The 24329-nt window shown below is 32.9% G+C and overlaps 1 protein-coding gene across 1 annotated transcript; it reads right to left on the bottom strand.

The window, feature by feature from the left end:
• Positions 1-18738: 18738 nt before the first annotated feature.
• LOC126879678 (uncharacterized) lies at positions 18739-20503 on the bottom strand. Its single transcript, XM_050642863.1, has 2 exons — positions 19622-20503; positions 18739-18865 (listed from the first exon to the last, which is right to left on the bottom strand). The coding sequence occupies exons 1-2, from the start codon at positions 20324-20326 to the stop codon at positions 18791-18793; spliced, it is 780 nt and encodes a 259-aa protein (XP_050498820.1). The 5' UTR covers positions 20327-20503; the 3' UTR covers positions 18739-18790.
• Between the last annotated feature and the right edge of the window lie 3826 nt (positions 20504-24329).

Below are 24329 nucleotides of genomic sequence, written 5' to 3'. Positions count from 1 at the left end.
CGTGGTTTCTCCGAGAGAATATTTTGATCGTGGCTTGAGCTGACCGTGAGCGGAGCGTGACCTGAGCTATTATGTGAATCAGCCTTAAGATTCACTAATGCCGAAAAACACTTTTTGCATCTAAGGCTGAATAGCACAATATACAGGGTATTGCGATTTTTGTTGGCCGGTGATTTGATTTTTGTCTTAGTAGTTTGTTTTATTTATGAAAAATCAGGAACCTTATTAATTTACATTGTAAATCATGATTTAGGAGTGCTTCTACTTGCAATACGTGTAAGTCTACGTAACATTCAACCTGTCTTGGTTTGTTTACTTCTAGTGCATCTTTATTGTGATTTTAGTATAGAAAAGAAATTATCCGCTAATAACGCTCCCAATACTAAGTAAAAAGTTAAATTATTAGACAAGCCGAAAACCGCGGGTTCGTTGGAAAAAATATTCCCATGAGATTTATTTGCATAATCACATTCGTGAGACACCCCAGAATAAGGTTCAAGAAGTCGCCCACGAGAAAAGTGGTCCAATTTTTTTTAACATTTTTTTTTATTCCAATTGCAAAAATCAATAGTTTTGGCCTTGATATTTTTTTTTAGATTTTTAGGACCATTCCAGACAGAAAAGGTCTCTTGTAATTTTTCTCTAAAGTTGATCGTGTTCGAGTTATAAGCAATTTAAAATTTGAAAAAACGCGAAAATGGCTATTTTTAAGACTTAATAACTCGGTTAAAGATTATTATTATGAAAATTAGAAAGTGATTAAATCAAATTTAAAGCCCCCCTTCATGATCCTGAAGAAATTTGTGTCATTAATTTATTACTAAGCTGAAGTTTATTTATTAATAATTAGCGGTAAGGTCGTATTAACGCGGCTGTAAATGTGAGTGCGAGTGAGATGCGCCATTGGACTGCCTGAATGGCATCTCTTTCGCACTCATCATGGACGGCCGCCTAATACGTGCATGGCGCTCATTATTTTACTTAAAAATGACAGCTTAGTAATCAAATAATGACCAAAATTTATTCAAGATTTTGTAGGGCGGCTTTAAACTTTGATTTAGTCACTTTCTGACTTTCATAGTAATATCTTTTAACCGAGTTATTAAGCCTTGAAAATCGTCATTTTTCGTTTTTTTCAATTTTAAAATGCTTTTACTTCGAAAATGATCAACTTAAGAAAAACATTATACAAGACTTTTTTATCCAGAATAGTCCAAAAAAACCTAAAAAAAATTGTCCGGGCCAAAAACATTAATTTTTGCAAATTGATTAAAAAAAGTATTAAAAAAAATTTTGTCCACTTTTGGCGTGGGCGACGTTTTGAATCTTATTCTGGAATGTCTCACGAATGTGATTATGCAAAAAAATCACATGCGAATATTTTCTCCAAAGAACCTGCCACGCCGTTTTCGTCTTGTCTATATTATTAATATTGGATTTAATTTGAAAGTGAAATTGAAATTAAAATTAAAATTAAAGCTGAAGTTACAAATAAAGCCTGTAGGCTATTGTATCTTCAATCTTCATCTACATTATGTTTGGATGTTTAGTTGCCTTGCTTCCTCGTTGCGGTAGGCTGGAAGCTGTTCTATAGAGTTTCTTGTTAGTCTTCTTCAACCAGCGGTATACCAAAGTCGACAGGCAATGTTTTGTTACTAACGTACCACGGCGCATGAAAAATCAATCTGAGTATTTTGAATTTGACTCTCTAAATGATTTTGAAATTAGAAGGCTTGGCTCAGACCATAATATGGTGTGATTTACTTTGCAATTATACACAGGCAGTTTATTATCTGTAGATAGCTGCGGTTTTCGACCTATTACCAATTCTTTTGACATATTTTCATGTTGATATGGGCTTTTTGCCATGCTGTGTGTGCATTCTAACTGGGCTTTTAGTCAAATAACATTTCCAGATATTTGACTTCTGTTTTTATTGGCATCAATGTGTTGTTCGGTGTGTTTCTCTTATATAATATTTCTTCTCGTGAATGTAATTTTTAATTATACAGTGTGCTTAACTTTGATTTATCATCTATTCATCCATCATGTAGTAGATTCAAGTGTATGTGAAGGTTTCCTGATGCTACTTGAGGATCATTATAGTTGGATGGAGGTGTCATCTACGAGCATGGATACTGTGGTAATATTTTTTGTTGCGATATCGGCCGTGTATATGAGGCACAGGAGGGGACCAAATATATTTCCTTGAGCCACATCGGATTTGGTGTAAGAAATAATATGAATTGAAAATGACGTTTTCTTAGGTATGACTTTAACAGTAGCTATAGTGAGGTGTGGAAAATAATGATTTAATTTTCAGGAGGCCGTCATGCCAAACACCGTGGGAGGCTTGTTCTCTATCCAGAAAGGCAGCGGTCCATATTTTTTTCCTCGAGTCATAGATACATTAATGTTTGTAACATTCCAAACTCTGAATATTATTTTATGTATTTGATTAGTAGGATCGGCTTCACTTTTAGTTTCTGCAGCTCTTTATATGTTTTATTCTATCCCGTACTCCTTAAATTAAAAGAGGTTCTAATGCTTGTAATTGTTGGTAATGTTCACTCTGTGAGTCACACGTTTTATAAATTTTTGAAAATAAAACTTTAACAAAAATATTTTTCTTTAATCGTCATATTTACAATACTTCAGTGTCAACCTAGACAAAAATTATATTATTTTGCCGGTGTCAACTTTTACAAAAATATTCTAAACCAACACTGTCCTCTTTTAATTCATGCTAATGCGAATCTTCACTCGTATTGATGAAACCCTTTTTAATAATTTGCAAGAGACGTTGTTGGAAGGTATCTCGAATAGTGGATGCGAGCATGCAAATTAGATCCGTATTTGCATTTTTAAAAGACGGTTGATTTGTCATTGGCGGCAGCTTGTCTTGATGGACTGTTTCTTTGTATACTTTTCGAAATTTATGTACTACCATTTAGTAATTCTTCTTTATGCTAAATACGCCCGTACACTAAGAGCTCAATCTTAAATTAAATTGTCAGCCAAAAAAGGAAAGTATTGAGAGGACGGACGAGTAGAAAAGTAGTATGTACTTAAAGATTTCTAATAAATATATTTATATTTTAGGCTTTCAATACCATAAGTTAATCCTACAGCACTAGAGTGATTTTTGTGACATTAAGACTAATGTAACATCTTTTATATGTAACCAGTTCCGACATTATTTGTGCAGTTTGTATTTAGTAAGCAACCTTTTGTTTTTTGTAAAAAAGCGTAGAAAAGTTTGGAATTATTTAATCAGAATCCTTATCTTTTGTTAAAAATAATAACAGAACAATGTTCATGCAAGATGCAGTAAGATGGGGCAGGCAAATACGAAGAGAAGGGTTCAGTCATGTAAAAAGAATGGAGGAATGCAGCCTACCAAGAATTGCGCTAAAAGGAAAACCAGCTGGAGCGAGTCCACCGGGGAGACCACCAAAAATATGGCAGTCCAACTCTCAAGAAATACTTCAACGTCGGATTATACAGATCGACAGATCTACAACGAGTATAAAAAGAAGACCATGTTCATGATTTTGGTGAACATACCGATACCGGACATAGACACAAACATTTTCTGATGTACCTACCAAAAACGTAAAATAACGTAATAGAAGGAAAACATAATACGTTTTGAAATAAGAAGAGGTGGAACTAGTAGAGGTGAGAGATTATCAATATAAACCTATAAATATACATTATATTGATAGTTTCCCATCTTTAGACGTATCGGAGGAGCTTGGCAACTACCACTGAGACAGTAACAGTTTTAGTTGACATACTCCTCCGATACGTCTAAAGGTGGGAGACCATCAATATAATGTAAATTTGTAGTTTTATATTGATAATTTCCCATCTCTACTAATTTCGTCTCTTTTTGTTTCACAACGTATTGAGTTTTCCGTATTTTGCGTTATTTTGCCGGATCTCAGTGCACTCACGACTGCAATTTTTTTTTCGCTGCAACTTCCCTATTTCCCTATTATACTCCTCTTTTGCAACCGGGCATTTAAGTCTTCAATTATCATCAGAATGTCAATGGAAGTCTAATTGATCTTTATTACTTGCACTTTCTGTTTGGATGTAAACGTTTATTATGGACCAATGTGATTGTGTGTTCTTAATTTTGATTTATTAAATTGTTTTATTCAATGAATGAATATTGAATATTCACTCATTTAGTCCTATGCTCTTTAATTTAATCATGGATGAAATCATCATTTGTTTACAGTCAACAAAGCTCTACGACAAGGATGTTGCATATCACCGAGTCTGTTTAAGATTTATATCGCCAAAGCCCTTGCAATATGGAAAAGAAAATGCAGTGGAATGGGCATCCAAATCGACGACAACACCTGCCTGTACACCCTTCAGTTTGCAGACGATCAGATAATATGTGCAAACGATAAAGAAGATTTGGAATATATGACTCGCAAATTGAAGGAAGAATACGAAAAATGGGGATTGCAGATGAATGTAGAAAAAACACAATATTTATGCCTAGGTGAGGATTCAACTGATATGATATTGGACAATAATCAGAAAATAACTAGCTGTGATAAATATAAATATTTGGGCATTAATTTCAACAAGGAAGGTACTGACGATGCAGAAATTAATAGCAGAATAAATAAAGCAAGAACGACAATTAAATCATTGAACGGAGTTTTGTGGAGTACCGAGATAGGGAAACAAAGAAAAATGCGAATATACAACACCATGATTAAGAGCACATTGGTATACGGATCCGAAACATGGAGAATAAAGGAACACCTAAAACGAAAAATAGAAGCTACTGAGATGGACGCCCTAAGAAGAGCAAGTAGAACATCGAGATTGCACCGGGTTAGAAATGAGGAAGTAAAGCGAAGAATGAATTTACAGGAAAAAAGTTGTAGAATGCATTGAGAAGAAATAATTAACGTGGTACGGACATGTTTAGAGAATGGGGATGAAAGACTGCCAAAGAAAATTATGAAATGGATACCCACAGAAAACAGAAAAAGAGGAAGGCCAAGAACGACATGGATACAAGGAGTAAGACGATCAATGAGTGGACGAGGATTAGAAGATGAAAACTGCAATGATTTTGAACCCGAATTTATATATATGAAATCATCAAAAACGTCAAAGAAGGAAGAGCTATAGAATGGGAAACAAAGAAGTAAACATACTCTGCTATGCAGACGACGCAATATTGATAGCCCAAGATGAAGACAGTCTGCAAAGATTAATTTAACATAACAGCAAAAGAGTTTAATATGACAATTTCATCTCTGAAAACTAAAGCAACAGTAATCAGTAAAGAAACAGTCAGATATAAAATAGAAATTGACGGTATCAGTATTAAACAAGTAATGGAAGTAAAATATCTTGGAATTACATTGTCAAGTTACGGAGACTTGGAAATAGAAGTGAGAAAGCAAGTACAAAAATCAAATAGACTGGCAGAATACCTTAATAACACTTTATGACAAAACTGACATATTAACACTGAGATGAAGTCCAAAATTTATAAAGCCAGTGTAAGACCAATAATGACATATGCATCAGAAACAAGACCCAATACAGTCACAACACAAAAACTACTGGAAACGGCAGATATGAGAGTGCTAAGAAGAATTACTGGCCATACGCAGAGAGATCGAAAGAGGAGTGAAGACATTAAAAGACAATGTAACGTACAGTTTATAAACGAATGGACACTAAATAGAAAAAAAAAGGAATGGAATAACCACATAACCAGAATGGGGAGTTTTCACATTCCATGTTCCTATGTTTACTTTATCTCTTTTCTCTTTTTTTGCGTTTTACTTTTATTTGTACTTGAATTTTAGTTTTCCCAATTTTTTTTACTCTGCCTGTTCTGTTTTTTTCTACGTGTGTCCTTCCTTTCTCTACTAGTTGCTTTACCTTTCTACTGTTGAAATTTCTTTGTTTCATTTCCAAACTCCTTCTATTGTCAGTTTGGCCAAGCCTTTTAATTGTCTTTCCAATTTGCTCCTCTTCATAGCTTTCTTCCTATGCTCTCTGTCTAATACTTCTTTGCAGTTTTCTTTCCACTTCAGTCAGGTGATGGTTTATACACACTTTTTATTTTTTATATTCCTCATTTTGTTAATTTTTCATTATTACTTTTTAGTCTAATTATGAGTTAGTTCAATTAGGCTTTTCATCCATTTTTTGCTGTTTTTACTTTTATTTTCAGTAAAAGATCTTTTAGTTTTACGGTCTTTTCGAATTCCCTTGTGTCTTTTGCATTAATTACTAGGCCTATCATTACGTTATTGTTTTCTCTTTCTTGTTTCTCCAGCCATTCCATGTTTTTTGGATATCTTTTATTTGCTGTCGAATGTCTTGGTTTTCTTTTTATAGTCTTTTGTAATTTTTCATAATATTTCGAATTTCTTTCATATCATTATTTATATCGCTCGTCTCTATTTTTATGTCCTGTAAAAGTTATAATACTTTATGCAATTTTCCTGTAGTAAACTTTTTTGTGTTTTTCTTGTTCTCCTGCTTTTTCCGAATGGTTCATTTTAATGGCTTATACTTCTTCTTTTTCTACTGTCATTTTCAGTTAAGTCGCTGTCCATTTTTTCGTCTATTTATCTGTTTTTGGTTTTTTTTGTTCACTGCTATATATCTGTACCGTGGAGCTAAACAGTCGTATATCCACAGTGTATACATTTGCAAGAAAGCGCAAAATATACAGACTAGTCAATAAACTAAAAAAAAATTATTTCCATTACGTCGAATTCAACATTATTGGTATATTATAATATGTAAATGCAAATCTATTACTGGGTATTAGTATTGTTAAGAAATTATTTACCTGATGTATAATAATGGCAGTTACGACTTTTTACCACTATGTCTTTAAACAGGTAATATGCAAAATAAAAATCGTAAGTGATTACAAAAATAGTATATTCCGTATTTAAAAATGCAAAAACCAAATCACAATGTTTGAAACAAAAAAGAACTCTTGTTTTTCATTATCCTGTTTTAACACCCTCAAAATACCATTTAATATAAAAATGAAGCTACGATTGTTTACCACTACCGCATACGAAAGCATACTATCTAATATACGCACGTATTTTTGGAGTTGCTATGGATATACTACTGTTTACCTCAACTGACTAATGGAGTTGCTATTGTTTCTAAACGCCTTATCTAGGCAACTAATAACGCTGGATATACGATTTTTTGACACAATATGCTATGAAAATCTGACAACAAGAGCGTGGTATTAACTCGATTTCGGCAAAAAGTGGAGTTACGACTGTTTACCTCCACGGTACAGATATGTACTACCGTAAAAAAACTTGTCAACAGTTGTGCCGTCGAAAAGTGATGTTCGTATCATTATTATAAACAGGTGTTTACTGCTTTTTGTGGTGTTCTATAGTTAGTTAATATTTATCAGATTTTATTTTCATTTTAAATTTTATCTTATTTGGTTTCCTAACTTTTTAAAATTTTTTGAACAACCCTCACCTCCGCATTCAATTTGGTGAAGAATCCTTTCCTTATTTGTTGTCCAAAAACCGGAATATCTGACAGTCGTTTGTCTCCACATGTTTACACGAAAAAGGTAAAAAGATACAGTCAGAGAGGATCTGGAGGAACGGGAGCAGGAAAATGGGAACTAGTAGCTCAAGGAAGACAAACATAGAAAGGAACAGTAGCCGCGGCGAAGACTCATGAAAAGTTGTAACGCCGTTGATGATGATGTTTGTTTTGATAAAATAAAATGTTTATTGTTTCTAAAACATATTTATATGCCACTTTTTGTCACTTTTTTGAAATTCAGGTGAAAATTTATCACCAAATTACTTCAAACAACGCCATCATATTACATATTATATACAATGACGATTTATGTTGCTAAATAACTAACCCTTATTATAGTAAAAATTTTTTTGAATATTATAAAAAGTAGTATTGCTTTACTAGCTAAAAAGTATCATTAAAACTATACGAACCCATCTAAAAATTAATAAATTTTCGTAGAGCAACTACGAATGCCGACCTATTTAAAATAATAAATCACACGAAAGTCAACACTGCACATTTATCTTACATCTAAAATCAAACTTGTTAATTTCAGTTCAGTCAGGAAACGCTTTTTTCATGCAACGGTCGGTCGTGAAAATCGATCTTTTCCGTCAGTGGCATGTTCCGTGTTGTTTAGAAAAAAAATATCCTTTATTTTCCATTATCATAAGATGCAGCTAATTGAACATAGTCGCTTAAAGCACTATAATTTTAGCTCATTTATAAAGTATAATAATAGAGTTATTTTATTTTTGTAAAAGGTTGAATTTTGAATATGTTTTTACATTCTAAGTTAATTATGAGCTGCCAGTGCCAAAGGGAAGTTTAAGAAATGTACGCAGCAACACCATTACAATAACATAGTGAGAGGAACGGAAAAGGAGAAAAAAAAATCAAAGCAACGGAGAAACTACGCATCCCTGTCTGACTCCAGTAAATACGTCAAAATCATCTCTGTTTATCCCATTGTGGTGTCACGCTACATTTCCCCTCAGTATACAGTGACTTTATAATGAAAATTATTTGATGAGGCATGTTATTTAGCTCTAAAATTTTCCATATAGCAGCACGAGATAAGCTGTGAAAGGCACTTTCAAAATCAACAAAAACCATGTATAGGGATGTGTTTCATCCAACCGATTGTTCCGTTATTACCCTCACTGTAATGTGGTCTGCGCATGAGGATTCTGGCCTAAAGCTTGCTTGATTAGCTAGAAATTCAACCTTGTTTGTTAATCTTTAAAGTATGATGGTTGGTTGGTTTAGTATGATGTTAATTTCAGTTGCCAGGAAACGCTTTTTTCATGCAACGGTCGGTCGTGAAAATCGATGTTTTCCGTCAGTGGAATGTTCCGTGTTGTTTAGAAAAATAGTTATTTTCCTAACAAGTGCAGAAAGTCATACTTTTCCGCACGCGACTGCAGTTTGCCGAACGACGCGAAGCGGGAGTTCGGCAAGCAGTCGAGTGCGGAAAAGAGACTTTTTCTACAACCACTATTCAAAGTGCACTTTTCTGCACGGTTTTATGTTAGCAAACTTGATATTTTCTCACAGTATAAGATATTTGACATTAGTGTGCAGAAAAGTGACGTTTCTGTGCCGCAAAGTGACGTTTCTGTGCCGCAAAGTTCTTTTCTGCACAGTTGACTACCTCATTCTGAGTAACGTTATATTCTGTTTACATCCGTGGACTACCGCATTCTGAGTAACGTTATATTCTGTTTACATCCGTGGTTAAACTTTAGACAAATATATAACCTATAAGACAATTATTATATTTAACTATAGCATAGAAACTAAATTATGGATGTTACAACTGTTTTATTTTACAATTTTATTCTTATTAAACATTTTATAATATCAAATAACCAATAAGGATTTAGCAACCTGTGCAAGAGACGTCGAATGAAGTAGGTTTTGTGTAAATCCGTGACTGCATAAATAAATGTCAATAATGTGTAATAATTGTTTAAATTTAAACAAATTAAGGCAGTGCATTAATTTTTTAACTGATTTCTGTGCAATTTATTTAGGTATAAGGAATTTAAATTGATTAGCAGGTATTAATTAAATACAGTTTAAAATTTATCACATAGGTACCTATTATAATTAATCGTCGTTTGGAAATTGTGATTTTTATTTTTAGGAAAAACTGTGCTTGTAGAAAAAGTATAGTGTGAAACACGTGCAGAAAGGTAATTTCTCACTCGTTTGAATTGCGGCACTCGCTTGCGCTCGTGCCGCAACTTTTCAAACTCGTGAGAAATTAGTACCTTTCTGCACTTGTTGCACAATATACTATTCTGCAAGCGTTAGGAATAATATTTTTTTACGAGTCTTTAAAAAATGAACAAATCTTGATCAAATAATTTAATTAATATGAAAATACATACACCAATTAATTCTTTGACAAGGTTGTCAAAACCAAACTTTCAGCATAAGTAGTTAGCATGACGACGATCTTGGTTTCCATGACGACGATTCAAAACCACTGTTATTGTCTACTGATTCGACTTTCGAATATTATGTCAAAATTATTTTATTTCATCGAATTCTCGCGTTAATTTCATTAAAACATTAACACAATAAGATACATTTGAAATAAATTAGTAAATAATATCTAAATATTAGCTTATTGCATGTATTATAATTACTTTAAGGCCATATTAACATATCTAAATTAACACGCTTGCGGAAAAGTAAAACGCGTGCGGAAAAGTAACACGCGTGCGGAAAAGTAAAGCTTTCTAAAATAAACGCGTGCGCGAAAGTACACATTTTTGCACGCTCGTAGAAAAAAAAATCCTTTATTTCCATTATCATAAGATGCAGCTAATTGAACGTGGTCGCTTTAAGCACTATAATTGTAGCTCATCTATAAAGTATAACAATTAAGTTATTTTTTCTACAATCACTTGATAAAGAAGACTTTTTCGCTTGTCAATGGCAACGAAAAGTTGACGTTTACTGAGTATCGTCACTTTATCGCTCTAGCGCGTAAAATTTGATTTTGCGCTCGTTGAAATTGCGCACATTGAAAATTCAAACTGAAAGATTAAAAGTTAATGTTATGACATTATAATGACAGATATAAAATAGTTACAAGAAAGTTAATGATGTAAAAATAGTTTCATTTGATTAAGTGATTGTAGAAAAAATGTTGTATGTATTACAAGCGCAAAGTGACATTATTACTTTCGAGTAATTACCGCTCTCCGCTACGCGTCGAGCGGTAACTCTTACTCTCAAGCAATAATGTATCACTTTTCGCTCTTAATACATAAATAACTATTATTTTTGTACATTGTTTAATTTTAAATATTTTTTACGATCTGGATTAATTATGTGCTGCCAGTGCCAAAGGGAAGTTTAAGAAATGTACGCAGCAACACCATTACAATAACACAGTGAGAGGAAACAAAAAGAAGAAAAACATATCAACGACTTTATCTGACGTATCTCATACAGTTCTGGGATCAATTATTTTAATTAAAAATTTTAATTGAAAATGTTGCAATATTCGCATCTAAATAAAAATATATAAAACTATTGAAAACTCGAAATACAATCATGGACAAAATATTGAATATTTTGAAATTATCATGGTAAGCGAATTTTTTTGTGATGAAATCCTTAGATTTTATAGTGTTTTAGAAATAAGATTTCTTTTCTGATGGGAGTTACATGGTGGACAACATAATTTTTAAATTGAATCTAATCAAGGTGAGTATTCACTATTCTAGCGACATGAGGATGTGCGTTATCGTGGATTAGCACGAATCTGCCATCTTCAATATGAGTGGTAAATGGCTAATTATGATCAGCTAAAATATTTTTAATGTACACGTTAGCTGTTATTCGCTCAATCACTTCCACAAGTTTGTCATGTCAATTTCAAGCAATACCGCTCCATGGAACTATGCCTCCAACACCAAAACTAATGCTTTGTATGACGTTATAACTGGTATACCTTCCGCCAAATCTTCTGTAGTTTAATCGTCTTTTAATTAATCGTCTACGATCATGCAATCCAATGGTTGAGCTAGGCATACCTAAACATCTAGCTAGGGTAACGCTTATAGGTGTAAATAACTACACAAGGCATAATCAGTACAGAGGAAAAACATCAAATGCTTTCTGCGTCAATTCTGGCCTAAAACAGGGAGATCCGCTGTTACCATTGTTGTTTAACCTGGCTTTAGGGCATATCATGACTTATTATGACTATGGCATGTCAAACCAGACATAGTTGCTCGGGTGGAGAAGATCGTTCTCACTTTTGTCGATGGCGTATATGCAGTAGCTCAATTAAAAGTTAAAACTATTTACTCGAGCTCTGAAAAAGCTGCATTAAATGTCGGTCTAAAAGAAAATGAAGATAAAATAAAATACATGGTCGTTATGTGTGTGTTTTGTGTTTTATTGGCACTGGTTTTCACAACAAACTGGCCAGTCAATTTCATAATGATTTTTTAAAATATAACTTATCACTAACTCAGGGGAGTAATGTGTAGTGTGTGTGTGTTGAGTAAGTGTCTTGTTACTTAACAAAGTCGACGTCGACAGAAACTATTTTCATTTATTATTTTATAATAAACGAAAAATTTCTGACCCTGGTGAGATTCGAACTCACGACCATTCGGACCTTTCGATCCAAAGGTAGGCGCTCTTACCACTGAGCCACAAAGAGGTACATGGTCGCTATAAAACAAGAATAATGGTAAATAAGGAAAAATGTTACTATACACGATCATAACTTCGAAAAGGTTAAATAATTTAAATATCTAGGAGAACAATTACCAATGACAACAAACTAAAACGAGTAATAGCGGAAAAGGGATCCTTCTTTGCAATGCAACACCTAACGAAGTCAAAACTTCTATCATGAGGTGCAAAAATCAAGATACACAAAACGATCAGCATTACATAAGTAAGAGAAACATGGACTCTAACAAAAGAAAGTAAGTAAATTTCTGGTATGATACTGTCAAACGCTTCGAGTATACCTACTATATGGCCCTTGCAAAATTAACAATAGCCTTATAAATAATGTGTTTTTTGAAATATTGTGTGGGAGAAGGTATTTCAGAAGGCCTATAAAAAGGTGTAAAGACGTAGTTAGAGATGATCTGGAGAAAATGGAAGTGAGACAATGGTAAATAGTGGCACAGGACAAAACTATGGTGTTGAGACTGGGCTATAAGAATGTTACTTGTTGCTTGGAGTCCAAATAAGGACGTCCAATGGTCAACACAAAAGTTATCGACATGTTATTAGAAACATTTTGCCGCGAAATAAAAACTCGTATTGAAAAAGCCAGAAGCTGTTTTATCAGACGCTGTAGACTGCGTACGTCACGCCGTAGAAAAATTGTTCATTCTCGTTGCTTTTAATAAACTTTGAAGGACAAAGACTATCTTACAACCGAAAATAGTTCAAGAGTAATTCTAAAAAAAATTACAGGGTGAATTGAAGTGACCACCGAATTACCCAGTGGTATCCAATAGACGCCGTAGGTTGCGTCGAGCGTTTATTGGAGACCATCGACTTAGATGTTACGTCTTTATTGTCTTCTTCTACGGAGTGGAAAGCTGGAGTCTTACAGAAGATGCCATAAAACGATTAGAGGCGTTTAAAATGTGATTCTACGGACGTATATTGAGGGTCTCGTATATACATCACACAACTAACATAACTATTCTCCAGCGGCTAAGAAAGGACAAAGAAATAATTAACAGCATAGAGAAAAGAAAATTGGGGAACCGTAGAAAATAAGATGGGTGAATGTTGCCGCTAACATCTCCAGAAGGTAGGCACCTTTAAAAGAACTTGCCAACATGTTTCAGTAACACGTTATTAAGTGAGGACGGACCTTAATAAGTTAACTCAAGAGAGTGGTGCACGATAAGTAACTTCAGGAGATATTTTTGTAAATGGCACCGAAATTTCCATTGCCTATTGCCGGTTCTGGCCTAGCCAGTATCCATGTAATATGCATACACATGATTGATGATTAGGGAGCGGAATATATGCAAAGTGCATATAGATGTATATATTGCATATTTTCAGACAACAAACAAAACATTGCATATTTAAGCTAAACACGATTTATTTTGCATATTTTAAAAATAAATTATATAAAAGTTTAAAATTTTCCTCTCTTAGTTGGAATTTTATAACTTCGATATGAACGAGCTCGTTATTTATCTATTTATCGCTCATTATTATATACCTGGACTTTCCCATTACTACCTGAATTTAACAATTATGGGTGTTCCCAGAAAAATATTATTTTATTAGCGTAGCAAGTCGTAGGTACCTACCTGCTTTTAAGGGTCTAATATTTATTTTGTCAGTTTCCGGCCAACATTTGTTTAAAGTAAACGTTGTATCGTATTTAGTGTTTTTGAAGTTATTGGTATATATTAAATTTAAATATGTCTACCATTCAAAAAAGTGCTTGGATAAAGTGTTTTCCCGAGTTAAAGCTAAGTGGAGGCAAAGTATTTTGCAAGGCCTGTTCCAAAATCGTAAGTTACATTCATTTTCACATTTCATTTTTTAAATGAGGAACTGACAAACAAAAGCATCATGTCCCACAAAAGGAATTTTTCTGGAAAGAGTGTTTTTATTCGACAAATTCGCTTTTACTTCTATAAAGACGGACATAGAGAGAAGCATCAAAATACAAAAATCCATCAAATTGTAGACAATTCCGCTTTTGTTCTTCAGCTTCTCGTATGAAAATTAATTTCTTTTTGGTGCTTGAACATTTTTTTTTCTTTTACAGGTTTTCTATGAGAAGAAGATTCAAGTCGACCAACATTTAAAAACTGCTACTCATAAGTTGAAGCTAAAAAAGATTGCATTAGGACCCGTTCAGCAGTCCATTCATACATCTCTTCAAAATGTTCAAGATCAAGATGAATCAAAAAAAGAAAAACGTTTGTTTAATCAAGACCTGTGTAAAGCTTTGTTGGCAGCAAACATTCCGTTAAAAAAATTACAAAATATACATTTTAGGCAATTTTTGCAAAAATATTGTAACTTCAATATTCCTAACGAGGCAACGCTAAGAAAGGGCAATGTGAATGCATTGTATGATGGAGTAATTGAGGAAATTAAAGTTTCTTTAAGCGATAACACCTTTTACGTAATTGTCGATGAAAGTACAGATGCATGTGGTCGATATATGGTGCATCTTATAATCGGCGCTTTAAAAGAGGATGAACCAGGGAAACCTTATTTATAGCTGCAAAACAACTGGAGAAAACCAATAATGTGGCTGTAAGCCGTTTCATTCAGCAAACACTCTCTGCTTTCTTTTTGCCAACAGAAATAGAAAGTGAACATTTTCTAATATTTTTATCAGATGCCGCTCCGTATATGGTAAAGGTAGGACAAAATTTGAAAATATTTTACCCAAATATGGTACACGTCACTTGTCTTCTACATGGCATAAACAGAGTAGCAGAAGTTCTTAGAGGTAAATTTGATTTAGTCAATAAATTAATTTCAAACGTTAAAAAAGTATTTTTAAAAGCACCTTTACGTGTGCAAATGTATAAACAAAAATTACCAGGTGTAAACTTGCCTCCAGAGCCCGTAATTACAAGATGGGGAACATGGATTAAAGCAGCAATTTTCTACGCAAATCATTTTGATGCCATAAAAGACGTTGTGTTAGATATTCAAAGTGACTCGCAGTGTGTAACTGAAAGTCAAGAACTTTTAAGTAACGTACAAATTGCTAAAGAACTTATGTTCATAAAAGTTAATTTTAGTTTTTTACCAGATCTAATAAAGTCATTAGAACAAAGGAATTTACAATTAAGTGATTCGGTTAATTTTGTTAACACTTTTTCTGCTCATTGTCAAAAAATTCCCGGAAATACAGGGATTACAATTAGAAATAAATTAAAAAATGTTTTAGAAAAAAATGAGAGCTTCGATTGTTTGAGGAAAGTTGTACGTATTTTTGAAGGCAACTTTTCTGAAGATCTTACGACTTGGCAAATTAGTTTACTGCCTAAATTAAAATATTGTCCTATAACATCAGTAGATGTAGAACGAACTTTTTCTGTGTCCAAACACGTTTTTAGTGATAGAAGGCAAAAGTTGCTAGTTGAAAATTTTTAAAAATATTTGATTATAAATTCATACTATAATTTAGATTCTTAATTTAATTATAATATCAGTTTTTGTGTGTCATTTCATTTGTTTTTATGTGAAAAATAAATATGTATTAAACATAAATGTAGGTTGAATTTTTTAAACATGAATGTTTATATTTAATACATTGTTTTATTTTTGAGTATTTTTAATATGCATTTGCATATTTAGACAAATTTAGAAAAAATACCTGCATATTGGTAGTAAAAGTAATGCATATATATGCGCATATTTTGGTAATGTTATGTTGCATATATTCCGCTCTCTATTCATGAAAAATAATCCATAATCCGTTTCTATATCTAGAGACAACTTAAAAAAATAACCACACAAATAAGAAAATTCTTAGATAAGATAGATCTTAGATAGATCACCAGATACACAAATTTTATAAGAAAAAGACGTTGTGCTCAGGCCCCGATAAAATTTTTTGTCAATTTTGAGCTGACGTTGAAAGTGATAATATTGTTTTAAGTCATGCGACTGTGGACAATTTCAAACTACTTAACTCGCAATAGTGTATGTCTTTCGTTCACATAAAGACAATCTCAAAAACAAATAACTTTCAACCTCTATACGTAAAATTTTATTTTCTAAGGGGTAAAATTTATATTATTTTTGAAATGTCTAAAATTGTCTTCAGCTAAATAAATAATACAATTAAAGTATTGCGCTGAGAGCCCCGTTTGGCTTTCGCCCCTGGGTATTTAAGGTCTTAAAGACATTATGAAAGCCTACCATTTATTTTCCATTTCTAAATAAGCTGATTATTCGAGCAGAATTCTTAAGCAGATACAATTTACTAATTATTAACTGGATGTACTTTCAAGCAGATTTTTTAATAGACACTGTAGTGCAGTCACAGAACGTTTTCACCTCCGATTTCGTAGAACCTTCATCGATTTTCATGAAAGGTGAATAGTTAGAAGATACCTCAAGAAACAAAGGTGACATAGTGCCAATTACGCTTTTACCTTGGGGTGGATACCCCTGTCTCGGGGGTGAAGGTTAAAATTATTTTATTATTAATAATCCCACAAATCGATAGAGAGACAAGTTCTAAGCAAAATTTGTAATCCTTTTTATGAGTTAACACAGATCAAAGATTTTGAATTTTTTGTGAAAAAATGCATATTTTAAAACGGTTTTTCATAAATAACTCCAAAATTATAAATATTTTAACAAAAAAGTTATTTTTGACAAAATTGAAGATATGAAATAAAAAATCGAATAAACTTCTTACCCGAAAAATCATTTAGTATAGATTCAAAGTGAGTTATAACTAACTGAATTTATATCTTTTCGGCGAGTACCCAAATCTAAATATTCAAGCTTATATAGGTAACTGGAAAACGATGAATATTATAAAATATACCCACTCAACACTTACCAAAATCCGAAAACTCAGAAATATCTATCGAACGAGATCGAGCAGAAGTTGATAGCATCAAATTTAATCAAGTTATGATGACAATAAAGAACCCTTTCGAATTGTATAGGAAAAAGTGAAAACTAAAACATACGCCATTTTCAGAACAGTAAAACTTTATAGTAATCCTGAATTGGGATACACAGCATCTCAGTAAACATCGTATTAAAAATAAACCTTTTAATAATTAAACGCCCGTGGTAATGTTTGTTTTTAATAAATACGATTAACCTAGTTTTTGCATCGATGCATGCTAGTATTTGATACAAGGTCGAGTTGCAATAATATGCAGTGGGTGTTTATTAACAGTCAGCACTTTTGAATCACGTTCACCTTGGCTTACCAAAACAGTAAATAAACAATAATCGACTTTAATTATATTTTTACGAGAACAGATAAATCAATTAGCAGTTGAGATTCCAGGGGGTAACATCGATTTCAAGTAAATACTATACCACCAGTTACTTTCTGTGATATATTTAACGTGTAAATAAATGTATTAACAAGAACGATATTTACTACATCAACCCTCATAGTCGGGGTAACCACCCCTAAGTATCCAGGGTGGCTCAGAAGAGAGGAGCCACCATATGGCGATCCTGCCAGGATGTTCTGGCACCTCGACCACCCTAGAACAGTGTGGTATATAGGAAAACGATGGAGACGTCAGGCCCGAGACGGAGCTGAGGTATGGAAAATGGAATGATATGGAAAATGGAACTTGGTATGGAGATGGAACATCGTGGGACAATGGACAATGCCATGGAACGTGCAGCGAGGACTTTTTGGTGATACGAACACAGACGTTTAAAGTGGTAAGTCCATATTAGCTATTTTTATGGTATTTCCTGATTCGTATAAAGTATAAAGTAATATTAACGTAATTATAATTTAAGATGCACATAACGTTTTAAGTTTTACCTATTTTTACTTAATTATTCTATTTTTAATTTCCTTATAATACCAATACTTACCAATATATATAAGGAATTTTTTTTTTACAAATATTATGGTTATTTATAGGACGTAATGATACATTTTTATTTGATATTGATTTTTATTGGATTTTTATATATTTACCAACATATATTTTTATCTTTATTGACTTTTTATCCATTTATTATTTGACTACTGATTTTTATTACATTTTTATTGGTCTACTGCTTTTTAACGGTGATTTATATTGAGTGATATACTGATTTTTTATGGCAATTTACTATATTTTTTACTATTTTTGACATATTATTTTACATATATAAATATATATTAGGGTGGTCCTTATTTATAAGGAAAAAAATTTTTTTTCGAATTTTTTAGAAATTATTTGCCAGAATGTACCTGTATATAAGACATGAAAATATAACAAATTTCAGCTCAATCGGTTAATATTAACACGTGCCGCATCGACGCTAAAGTTGTGAGATTCAATGTAAGGCAGTTATTACCTATAAGAACGACAATGTACGCGTACGCTCGACTGTAAACATAAAATTACGCATTTTTTTTAAACTTTAGTATAAAAACATACTAATTAAAATGAAAACGTAAAATAAAGATATAGTTTATCCTAATACTATATTTTTTATTTATTGAAATGATACATCCACTTCAGATACATATTTTGGATTTAAGTAAGCCTCCTTTTGTGGCGACTGGGAACTCTCTCCGGTACTCCTGAACAACCTGAATAAAAAAAAATAATATTGAATGTGTTTTCTGAACCTAGCCTATATAATGTGTTCAAGAAAAAAATAACAAAAAATTAAATTTATCTACTCTACGTCATATTATGTATCAGTTTTTAGTTTGTGAAAACTGTCATTATAGATAGCAGTTCGTGAAGGATTTAAAGTGTGCGTGAAGTACCTGTGTATTTTAAATGGGACTAACTGCTAAGAAAAAAATAACAAAAAATTAAATTTATCTACTCTACGTCATATTATGTATCAGTTTTTAGTTTGTGAAAACTGTCATTATAGATAGCAGTTCGTGAAGGATTTAAAGTGTGCGTGAAGTACCTGTGTATTTTAAATGGGACTAACTTTTTCACACACTTTCAATGGGTTTTTCACACACTTTCATATAATCAAATATCCTTAACTTTCGCGTTGTCATGGTGATGACATAATGAGCAATAAATTACAACAAAAATTTTGACAGTTTTGTGGTTTGAAAGAAATTAGAATTTTTAAATGTCAAAGTTCTAAAAATTGTAAATAGAATTGAAATGAATTCCAGTGACGAAGAGTTACAGTTTTTTGATTTATTTATCGTAGAGTAGATAAAATATTGTATGAAACTGTGCGTGAAGTACTTTTTGCGAACTTACGCGATGTAGAGCACTCGCTATCGCTCGTACTCTAAGTATCGCGTGCGTTCGCAAAAAGCATACTTCACGAACTGTTTCATAAATAACTATTGTTTATACATACTACATACCTGTATCAAAAATTGTTTTTGATGTTCATTTTTCGTCATTTTTTCATTGTAATCCTCAATCAACTTGACTCCTCTTTCTGCAATATCATTTGTACATTTTAAGGTTGAAATGATATTTTTTCCTGTGCGATAATCCTCTCTGTTTTCCCAATTCAGCGGATCGTCCTGAAGAAATTCAACACAAATACCGAATCGTTTAAATAACTGAAGTGAATTGGCGGACAATAATTCAGTTGGTAGATCTTTTTGAACAAAATTTTGGACATCTCGGATTTGCAACGATAGTTTTTTCTCAATGACTTCTGTCTCTTCATTTTCTTCTTCTTTTTCATTCACAGTCTCTATGTTTTTACTTGCACATTCCATAATTTTTTGAGCCATTCTAATTTTTTCAACTCTCTCAATTCTATCGTCAAATATTGCCATGGCAGCACACTCTTCACTTAGATACCATAAATGGTTTAAAAATTTTGTTATTGCAATGGTTGCAATGTTTTCATTAATATTTTTAAATATAACCAATTTTCTCAAAAAATATATATCATTTAGGGGAGCTCCTGTAGTATTCGTTGCTGAAAACCAGGCCTCTACATAACAGTATACAACGAAAACGCAAATTTCTGCATTCAGTTTGGAATTATCCTTTCTCATTTTCATTTGATCGCGAAATAAAAAAAGTTTTAAACAATAAATCGCTTTAGCCATCCATCTCGCTAAATGATATGCACCGGGGGCCCTAAAACTCACATTTGTTTTATCTCCCAAAAAAATGAGCGTCAATTGCAAAAACTCTTTGTAGTCATCACGTGGTTGCTCTTCTGCAAGTTTCTGTTTCACAAAATAAATAATTTCGGGCGCTACATCTTTCAGTGCATTATAAACGGCTTCACCGCTGGTATAATCTAAAAATTTCATTTTATCAATATTCTTCCAGTTTTCTTTAAGTGCTTTGAATTGAGCAATTTCAGGGCCGGATGTTACAATTGCTTTTGTCCTCGTGAATACACCAGCCAAAACGACCTCAAATATATGGTGTCGGCATGGAAGCCACAAAATATCTCGCCCTAACCTTTGTTGAAGCAGAACTGCAGCTCCTTTTATACGTCCAGTGTTTGATGCTGTAGTATCAAAACAAAAGGCTTGAATTTTTTCGGTTAAATTCCGTTCATCAGTGATATGGAACACAGCAGAGCAAACTTCCGATCCTGCTGATGATGCAATTCCAGGTACTCCTAATAATTGTTCAAAATCTAAACCAACCGCGATCACAGGAAGCCGATCAATTTTCTCATTTTTTGTGATATCAGGCAATAATTTGGAATCCCAATGCACTTCAATAAAATTTGCATCATTTCCTACCGATTTTATTGATGAATATTTTATTTTCCGCAAAATCTCTCTATTTCTTTTGATAGACGATCTATTGAGAACAAACTCGGTGATATCTATATTAAGAGCTTCTAGGACGGCAGAAATAATATGCATTGCATCCCTGTCACTCACTTTACATTTGTCCAAGGCAGCGGCCAGGCGAGGTGTCATTAACGTCTTTCGTCCTCTCTTGTTTGAAGATGGACCCTGTTGAGATTCCGATATGAAATATATGTCATCTTCACTGTTGTCTTGATTTATCACTTTTTTCTGTGAATCTTCGTGTTCTTTATCTTCCATTTCAAAATGTCCAATCGAACAACTAGAATTTTCCAACAAATCTTCTTTTCTTTTCAACTCTGCAGCTGTGCGTTCTTCTTTCCGCTTTTCCTTACGTAATAATTTGATATCTACTCCCAACATACAACCTACTCTACCTTTCTCCCTTTGCTTAATTAAAAATTCTCTATCTTCGGCGATTTTAATCTCATTTAACGCATTTAAGGTGGCAATATCGAAAAGGTTGTCTAAAGCTTCTTTAAAATCATTTTCTTTTTCTCTCTGCCGTTCAGTATCTCTATTTTTAGATTTTTCTAAATTTCTGACATTATCGTACAAAGATTTTAATTTCAAAATACAGTTTGAACGGTTTTGAACTGGGATTCTTGCTTTTTTCCAAAAAACGACCACTTCATCAATAACTAAAGCACTGCTGTCATTAAGATTTAAATTTACCACTCTCATGTTATAAAAAAGTACACTCAAAACATCTCGTTTACATGGTAATTTACTACCGCAGATTTGATTTTTCATCACTCCAACTAGATAAATATTGTTCCGCAAAGTGGACATTTCAGCACTTTTATCAATTACTTATATAGCACGTCTTTTCTTATGCACTTCAAGTACGAAACTAAAACGAATGTAGCATTGAACAAATAATATGTAAAAACAAAATTGACTTGTCGAGACTTGTAGTCGCGCTTGTAGCGAATTCGAACGCACTTGGCGCCGACTCGTCGTAGCATGTTAGACAGTCAGATGCATGAAACTTCAAGGCCAATGCGGCACGTGTTAATATTATCGGATTGAGCTGAAATTTTGTATTTTTAATGTTTTGGTGTAACTGAACAAAATTACAAATAATTTTGAAAAAATATGAACTTTCGAAAATAAGGACCACCCTAATATATATATATATATATATATATATATATATATATATATATATATATATATATATATATATATATATATATATATATATATATATATATATAAAATTATGTTGGATAATCGAGTACAAATATAAAAATAAATAAACAAAATCATTGGCTAATACTCGTAAAATGAATGTGAATTTAGTTGGAAATATATAAAATGATGAAGGGTCATCATTCCATACATTTCTGTGCAACTATATACACCGGTGTTTCGGCCTATTTGGGCTTCGTCAGTATAGTGTAGCAAGTTAAAAAAGTTGTTTGTTAACTTGTAAAAGGATTACTACAGGAGCAAGGTTACCATTTTTGGTCAGATTGTTAGAAGACCCGCAGTCGCAAGGCTACAACTAACATTGCCAAGGAGGTAAGGCTACCTGAGGAAATGAAAAGCCATAACATTATTAAATAAAATGATGTTGGATAATCGAGTACAAATATAAAAATAAATAAACAAAATCATTGGCTAATACTCGTAAAATGAATGTGAATTTAGTTGGAAATATATAAAATGATGAAGGGTCATCATTCCATACATTTCTGTGCAACTATATACACCGGTGTTTCGGCCTATTTGGGCTTCGTCAGTATAGTGTAGCAAGTTAAAAAAGTTGTTTGTTAACTTGTAAAAGGATTACTACAGGAGCAAGGTTACCATTTTTGGTCAGATTGTTAGAAGACCCGCAGTCGAAACACTGGTGTATATAGTTGCACAGAAATGTATGGAATGATGACCCTTCATCATTTTATATATTTCCAACTAAATTCACATTCATTTTACGAGTATTAGCCAATGATGTTGTTTATATATTTTTATATATATATATATATATATATATATATATATATATATATGTATATATATGTGTATGTACATATGTATATATGTATGTATATATATGTATATATATATTTACTATACCTCGTAAGACTGTCAAATTTATGCGTTCGTTACGGGTACAGGAATAAGAAAATTATGAATAAATGAGTAGCAACAAAGTTACTTGGGAAGACTTCAGCAAAATAGTTGAGGAGATTACGCAAGAAGTAACAAGACAAAGTAGAAGGGTCTTGAAGAAGAAAGTACCTAAATCTAAGGATATACAAGAAGAAGTAACGACACAGTTAATTAAATTGTATAACAAATTCACACATTTAACGAAGAAAAATTGGGAAGCGCTATCGGAAAAACAAAGAGAAGCGTGCAACAAATATTTCGGAAAAATAAGAGACAAAGTTATACGCTCATTTAAAGCTGTAAACTTAAGGACAGTAGTTCCAAGTTCAATACACCAACCAATCGACAAGGAAATAGAGGAAGAACAAAGCGACGAAGAAGTAGAAGAGGAAAAAAGTGACGAGGAGATAGAGGAAAAAATTGACGAGGAAATAAAAGAGGGAAAAAGCGACATAAAACAAGAGATAAAAATATTAAACATGGCTCTGACAATCAACGAATTTTTGAATATTGCAAGCAAGGTATTGCCCAACGAGTTTGATGGAAGCGCAGGGAAACTACAACCATTTTTAGACGCATTAGAGTTACTTGGAAAAATAGCAGAAGGACATGAAGAAACAGCAATAACATTAATAAAAACAAGATTGACTAATAAGGCTAGAAACCTGATAACCACAGAGGATACGATCCCACTTATAGCAGCGGCACTGAAGAACGAATTAAGAGGCGACAATCCGAAAACGATAATAGACAAGTTAGCAAAGAAAAGGCAAGGAAACAAAGATGCAGCAGTGTACGCATCCGAAGTAGAGGAATTAGCGGAACAGTTGAAGGTAGTATACATAGCGGAAGGAATGCCATTGGAGCTAGCGAAAAAATACACAACGGAAACAGTTGTAGCAACAATGAAGCGAAACGTTAATACGGATAGAGCAAAGTTAATACTGGAGGCAGGTAATTTCACAACACCGCAGGAAGTAGTATCTAAATTTTTATCGATTGATACGACAGAGGAGAACACACAAGGAAGAGTGTTCAATTATAGGACGAATTATGAAAACAGGAGAGGACAACAGCAATACCGAAGAGGATACCATAACAAATACGACAGAGGAAGAAGAAATAACTTCGGACAACGGAACGAAGGAGAAGAAACAGG

The sequence above is a fragment of the Diabrotica virgifera genome, chromosome 2 (genome assembly GCF_917563875.1).
Source record: "Diabrotica virgifera virgifera chromosome 2, PGI_DIABVI_V3a".
Taxonomy (NCBI): domain Eukaryota; kingdom Metazoa; phylum Arthropoda; class Insecta; order Coleoptera; family Chrysomelidae; genus Diabrotica; species Diabrotica virgifera.
The sequence above is the reverse complement of the archived record's forward strand: the minus strand, read 5'-3'. Positions and strand labels throughout refer to the sequence as shown.

Bases quoted from the DNA above. Each gene is read 5' to 3' on its own strand.
- LOC126879678 (XM_050642863.1), bottom strand. From the start codon at position 20,326: ATGGCTAAAGCGATTTATTGTTTAAAACTTTTTTTATTTCGCGATCAA. The intron at 18,866-19,621 runs GTATGTAGTATG...TTTTTTATTCAG, and splicing joins AAAAACAATTTTTGATACAG to GTTGTTCAGGAGTACCGGAG.